Source organism: Limulus polyphemus, unplaced genomic scaffold (assembly GCF_000517525.1).
Source record: "Limulus polyphemus unplaced genomic scaffold, Limulus_polyphemus-2.1.2 Scaffold3998, whole genome shotgun sequence".
Taxonomy (NCBI): Eukaryota; Metazoa; Arthropoda; class Merostomata; order Xiphosura; family Limulidae; genus Limulus; species Limulus polyphemus.
In genome coordinates this window covers 56,064-62,915 of record NW_013669608.1, presented here as the reverse complement: position 1 = coordinate 62,915, position 6,852 = coordinate 56,064, and the positions used below count along the sequence as shown (strand labels likewise).

The window sequence follows — 6,852 nt, the reverse complement described above, 5'->3', positions numbered from 1 at the left end:
TAAACAATAATAATAATATAATAAAAATATTTCCCAAGCCATGTATGCAAGCAGCTTGGAGTAGCTTGTGGATAATGTAATTCGATAGCGTAACATGAGCTGCACGTTTCACAAGTGATTTACAAATGTATAATGGTAGGAATAGTAGTTAGATACAGTTCAACGGGCAATCAAAAGGGGGAATAAAACATAAAAATTTAATTATAAATAGATGTATACTGTTATGAGTTTAACGCTACTTAGTATAAATGAATGTAGTTTCATGTTACAATTTGAAGCCATTCTAGAAAGAAAAGGAGCGTAATTTAGATTTATTTTGATTTTTGTTTTTGGTGGTTACAAGGTCAGTCAAATTGACCAGCCTTGTTTAGAGTTAGGATCAAGAAAATAACAAATAAAATATAAAGTTTTTCTGAGAACAAACTTTTGAAATGTATTTAGGATGTTTCAGAGATTATGCAAAGGAAATTTTAGATTTTTGAGATGAAGAAAAGTATTTTTATTCTTGACATGAAAATCACTTTGCACATGGACTATTCAAAATAAATACTCGATATATTGAAGAACAAATTTTTTTTTAGTTTATTAAAAATACTTCACTAAAAAATATGATTTTTTGTATGTGAAAGGCTTATAATGTTTACTGAAAGACTGCCAAATTTCTTGAAGATATACTAACAATATCAAAATTAGCAGTATCAAATCTATAAAGACTATATGAGTACAAAAAGTCACGTGGTCAGTCAAATTGACCGAGCCCGTGTGGAGAGAGTTAATAGATGATAAATGTGGTCAATAAAACTCTGAAATGTTAACATAAGGGAGTACAAAAACTTTTTAGGTTTAAATGTATTTAAATATTGGCACAGGGTCAAAAATAGCTCTCATAAAGCAAAACACATAACAGGTTTAAAAGCTGTGTAAACTTTCCAATAATATTTTGCACTTTATTCATATCAAGAAAATTGTTCTATGTTTTTCAACTAACCATTGAGAAAAAACCAAGAAGAATTTTTGAACTAGAGTAGCTGCAGCAGCATTTGGATAAAGTTGACAAGTCCTAGCAACAAGCATGGCCCACGACACTCCACCAAGGTAACCTAACACATTAGAATAAACTCCATGACCTGAAAGAATATAAAAAGAAAACACACTGAATCAATATTGGTTTTTACAGAACAATTCAGCATTGTGTTTTAAATATGCCAAGTACCCTAAAAAAAACATAAAACTTTAAAACAGAATCAATATTGGTTTTTACAGAACAATTCAGCATTGTGTTTTAAATATGCCAAGTACCCTAAAAAAACATAAAACTTTAAAACAGAATCAATATTGGTTTTTACAGAACAATTTAGCATTGTGTTTTAAATATGCCAAGTACCCTAAAAACATAAAACTTTAAAACAGAATCAATATTGGTTTTTACAGAACAATTCAGCATTGTGTTTTAAATATGCCAAGTACCCTAAAAAACATAAAACTTTAAAACAGAATCAATATTGGTTTTTACAGAACAATTCAGCATTGTGTTTTAAATATGCCAAGTACCCTAAAATACATAAAACTTTAATAAAACACTTGATTTTTTATTTACAAAAAAAACTAATATACTAAAGATACCACAGCACAAGTTTAAAAATACTTAAATACTTGAGTTTTCTATCAAAAAATGTTTTGCAAAATAAAAATCAGCTTTTAAAAACAAACTGTATCATGATATTTCAGTATTCAATGTTTATAAAAAATGTTCACCAACTAAAAAGGTACCTTAAATTCTATATCTGTAACATATAAATAAGCACCATTTAGCACAAAGGGAGATCAGTCATATTTTTACTATCATACAGCAAATAAATAATAAAGTAGTCTTATTATATTTACATGTTGAAAATAATGTAATTAGGCAAACCAAAACACATACTGAAAAGTCGCACAGACATAAATAAAAGACACGTTTGCCATTTCTACCTCTTTTCCCATTTCAAAAATTATAAAACTAACTAGATTTCATGGAGAAGATTATGAAATAAACCACAAAAACTGTCTCATTCTGCCAGACTGCTATAGCACCTTGAACAATAGACTTATCCTATTAAAGTTATCAAGATTGCCCTTCTTCATGTTAGTCATTGGAAAGTTACATCCTGAGCTCTCTGTATAAATTCAAATACATATTCTACACATAGCTGCAAATATTAATGCATGGATAGTTTTTAACTGCTTATTTAACAGTTTAACAAAAATAGTAAAATACACATAAATGTACTATAGAAGTATTTAAAAGCAAAAGCCTGACATTTTTTTTTGGCAAAACTAGTATACAGTGTAACACTGATAAGTTGTTAGTTTTTATTTATATCTCTTGATTATAAATCTACATTCCCACAGGTGTCAACATGTTGGGGTATAAAACTTTATTATGTAACTGAATTTCATACATTTATGTTCAAATCAGATAACATTAAAATAATACTTAATATTGATCACATGAAACTACTTACGTTTGGCCCACAGCTTAATAGCTCTTAAAGAAAGCCTGAAACTTTCAATACATGGAACAAGGTTAAGAATTTCATCAGTTACTCTGCAACCTGAAACAGAACATACCATTACTGCTTCTGAAGCAAGAAAACTTTTTAAAATAACTGGTGCATGGGATCATGTTATTTTTGTTTATCCACATCTATGACAACCTTTCAAACTCTACACTTGAAAGAGTAAATAGCGTTTGATAACCACTGTCAAGAAATGAAACATAAAATATACTCACAATTTAATACCACAGACTCTCTAAAGCTGGGCTATTATAACTTAAAGTATGAAATATTCACACTTTTTGGTGTAGTTTTAACACATACCTTTGTACTCCCCTTAATTCCAAAAGAAAACCAGTTTATTTAGCTTAGTACACAGATTATATTGACCTGTTAGCATTGTGAGTAGTAATGTAAATATTATAACCTGCTGAAAACTACAGTTTCGAGCAATGTTAATTCTTATATGCCCAGCTAAGTCAGTGACAAACATTGTTACCCAATGCAGCTTTATATGGCCTTAATATGTAGAATATGACTTTTAAGATAAACACTTCCTTCTTTGTGCTGCTATTAATATGTACAAATTTGTAAAATTAGAAACACCGTTTTTGCTTGTTTGGATACACCCGTGTTAGTACACCCCATGTAAATACAAAAAAAAAAAAGTTCTATGATTGAAAAAGGACACAAAAAATGTCTTAATTTTATTTACAAATCATGAACTAGTTTTGTTCTCATCCAGTAATAAACTAATACTTTAATTTGCAAGTGTATTATGTTGTAAACATGATGTTGAATTGATAATATCAAGTTAATTTACAATAACTCTTTCTTCTATTCAACAAGATAGTTTATTTTAATACAAATATTAATAACAAGTTCAGATAAGAAAATACATAAATGATAGTTAAGTGCTGATAAAATAATTCAACATCTCCTACATTAAAAGTACTTTGGCAGAATTTAACAAAGATTTAGCATAAGCTAATGGCATCATGCCACTGAAGTTAAAAAAAATTAATCAATATAACTAGTTTAACAACTTTGCTAATGAACAAATCCTAGGTTTTTTTTTCTTCACAAACTTTCTTACCATTGAGACTTCTGACACATCGTGGGTCCAAATTTTTCAAAAGATTCACATCTCGCAAAGTTTGATCTTCTGGAATAGCTTTCAGCTCTAATCTTGCAAACAGCATATCCAACTGGAATAACAAAATGAATTAAGCAAAAACATACTTAATGCTTCAAGAGAGAAAAAAATATATATGTAAAATGAGGTTGAGAAGAATTTCATCCACTTTTTTAAGAATCATGGAATAATCATATTGATCTTATTTTGGTAAAATTAGAAGAAAATATATTAATATCTTATAAACAAAGTTTATAACACAGAGGAAAAACAACAGAAAATAAACAGATAAATTGTAGTTTATCAGTTAGATGATCTTGTGAATATTTGAACCTTAGAAACACAAAGGTGTTCAACAAAAAATATACAAGAGGCATGTTCAGTATTATTTCCTGGTACTACAGTCTTCAAGAAAATTAAAGTTTAATCTATTATTAAATTCACCTCTATTATACTTTTTATTAAAGATCTAATGTTAAAATATATTTGCAATAGTCTTATGTTTAACCTAATATAAATTTAAGTGACTGAAAAGTCTGAAACGTGACTATTAATGAAATAATATGCACATTGTTTACCTCAATACCATCAAATTTCATTTTTATCACAGGAACGTAAGCTTCTTCAACTGCCTGTAATATTCAAAAGAATATTATACCAGTTACTGTCATTAACACTTATGCAAATTAAGAAACAAGTTGGTATTTATTAGATAAGGTAACAAGATATTTATCTTCACAAAAATGAATAATTTCTATAGTCTAATGTATACTTTTTCATAACCAACCTAAAACCATCTAGTAATCTGCTGCCTTCCCAAAGTTTTGACTACTGACCAAAGGTAAGATAGCCAGTCAGCAGTACCCTACACCTGCCATTCATTCATGCAAGGAGATTGACTGTCACTTTCACAATGCAACCATAGTTTCAAGTGGGGGAAATATTTTGTGGTATTGCATAGATTTCAATGCAGCTCCACAATCCAGAGCTCTACTACATGGCTGAACCATGCCCTAGTTTAATTTGACAGCTAAAATCTTTAAATTCATTTTCACTCATGAACAGTTCTTAGAGAAATTTGCTTGGTAATTGGCTTTAAGTAATAAAGATATCTAGATCCCTATTAATACTAGCATTTTCTACATTTTATATTTATGATTTATTTGTATATGTAATGACCATTGACTCAACATTAACAGAATAACCCTCTCTGCATGAGCATCCTTTACTGTGCATGTCACAAGGTTATTAATGATTTACATTCAAAATTTAATTAAACTAATTTTTGTTTATGTTATACCAATTAGTATAGCATAAAAGTGTAGCTAATAATCTATATTTTAATAGTATATAAGGCAATATTTAAAAAAATCCTGAATTCCCCTAGTGTGAGAAATGTGACTTTTTTTTTCCCTAGGCATCCTCTCTTCTCTATTTTATTCACCACACCTCTAATAATTATTCAGTATAAAATCATCATTGCTCAGACAAGCCATAATATTTATAGCCTTCAATATTTTTTGGTTACAGAGCCATCAAATAGAAAATCAGACCCCTCTTGCCACACCCTCTCTTTCAGGATTTGTTAATAGTTCTCTTTTATGTTTAATATTATGTTATTTATAACCAATAGAAAGCCAAGATTTTCACCTATCATCTACAACGTATTATATTGCATCGTTTCTTATCAGAAAATTGTCAATTTCTCTTTTAGTACAAGTTTCATTCTCACAGGAAACATATCGACCAGCTTTGATCAATTTGTAACAGCTCTTGTCACATAGTTAGAAAGCCAGAAAAACTGTGATAGTTACTGGACATTGTCTGCTTTTAGCATGTTATTATTCTATGTTCTTTGGTGCATTATTTAATTAAATAAAAATTATTTAGTGCATTACTGCCATTAGTATAAAAAAATAGGGTTAAATGTCGTCAACAGCAAAAAAAAGAAGACCCGAGTAAGTACTATATTTCTTGTTTTTCATGTGTATTCTTTATTATTATAAAAGCAACTAAAATGTAAAAATAGGAATCTCTTCAGGTTAGTTAAAGTTAAATTAAGTAAAATAAATAATAATAATATAACAAAAATGTTTTACAAGGCACACATGTGAGCAGCTTGGAGTAGCTCATGGGTAATGTAATTTGATAGCGTAACGTGAGCTCCGAAGTGATTTACAACTTATAATGACACAAATAGTAGTAATACACCATTCAAAGGGTAATAAAACAATAAAATTTAAGGATAAATAGATGGGAACTGTTACGAGTTTAATGCTACTTAGTATAAATGAATGTAGTTTCATGTCACAATTTGAAGTCATTCTAGAAAAAAATGAAGAGTAATTTAGATTTATTTTGATTTTTGTTTTTGGTGGTTACAAGATAAGTCTAATTGACCAGCCTTATTTAGAGTTAGGGTCGAGAAAATAACAAATAAAATATACAGTTTTATTTAGAACAAACTTTTGAAATGTATTTAGGAGGTTTTAGAGATTACGCAAAGGAAATTTTAGATTTTTGAGATGAAAAAAGTATTTTTCATCTCAACATGAAAATTACTTTGCACCCAGACTATTCAATATGCTTACAGACAAATCTTTTTTTTAGTTTATTAAAAATACTTTATCAAAAAAATCTGATTTTTTGTATGTGAAAGACTTTTAACGTTTACTGAAAATCTGTCAAATTTTGTGAAGATATACATACTATATTAAAAGTTAGTAGTATCAAAACTATAACAACTTTAAACAAGTATAAAATGATCACATGTTCGGTCAATTCGACCAAGCCCATGTAGAGAGTTAACTGAAAAACCAATACAGCAGTAAAACCTACCCTGAGATCTTGAACTTCAGGCTGCTCTTTTAACAATTCCACAAATGAGGTGAAGAAGTCTGACCTGTAAATGTGTCGTGGTGCAACACATAAAGTATCTATATCAGCTCCTGGAAAAATTAGTTCATATTTTCATTATCTAAAATTTACTGAAAACAATAATAGAAACAAATTTTAGTTTAAAAAATAATCAAAATAAAAATTACTTACTAACTTTGAAAAATTACCAAAATTTGTAATAACATCATAACTTTTGCTTCAAATAAACTAAATACATGAGAAAAATGTAAATTCAGCTACTAGGGAAAAACTTCAATCAAAACTAATGCCATACAAGTAAAA

General features: G+C 28.6%; 1 protein-coding gene across 7 annotated transcripts in view; it reads right to left on the bottom strand.

The window, feature by feature from the left end:
- The window catches only part of LOC106470430 (poly(A) polymerase type 3-like), a 38,553-nt gene that overhangs the window by 25,881 nt on the left and 5,820 nt on the right, over positions 1 to 6,852 (bottom strand). For all 7 annotated transcript variants that reach the window (XR_002613029.1, XR_002613030.1, XM_022399017.1 and 4 more), the window contains exons 5-9: positions 6,511 to 6,620; positions 4,251 to 4,304; positions 3,634 to 3,745; positions 2,505 to 2,594; positions 989 to 1,127 (exon numbers count right to left, since the gene is read on the bottom strand). Coding sequence is in view for 5 of the 7 variants with exons in the window: in XM_022399017.1 (XP_022254725.1) it covers positions 989 to 1,127; positions 2,505 to 2,594; positions 3,634 to 3,745; positions 4,251 to 4,304; positions 6,511 to 6,620 (505 nt within the window). In the remaining 2 variants the exon portion in view is untranslated. The remainder of the gene's footprint in view (positions 1 to 988; positions 1,128 to 2,504; positions 2,595 to 3,633; positions 3,746 to 4,250; positions 4,305 to 6,510; positions 6,621 to 6,852) is intronic.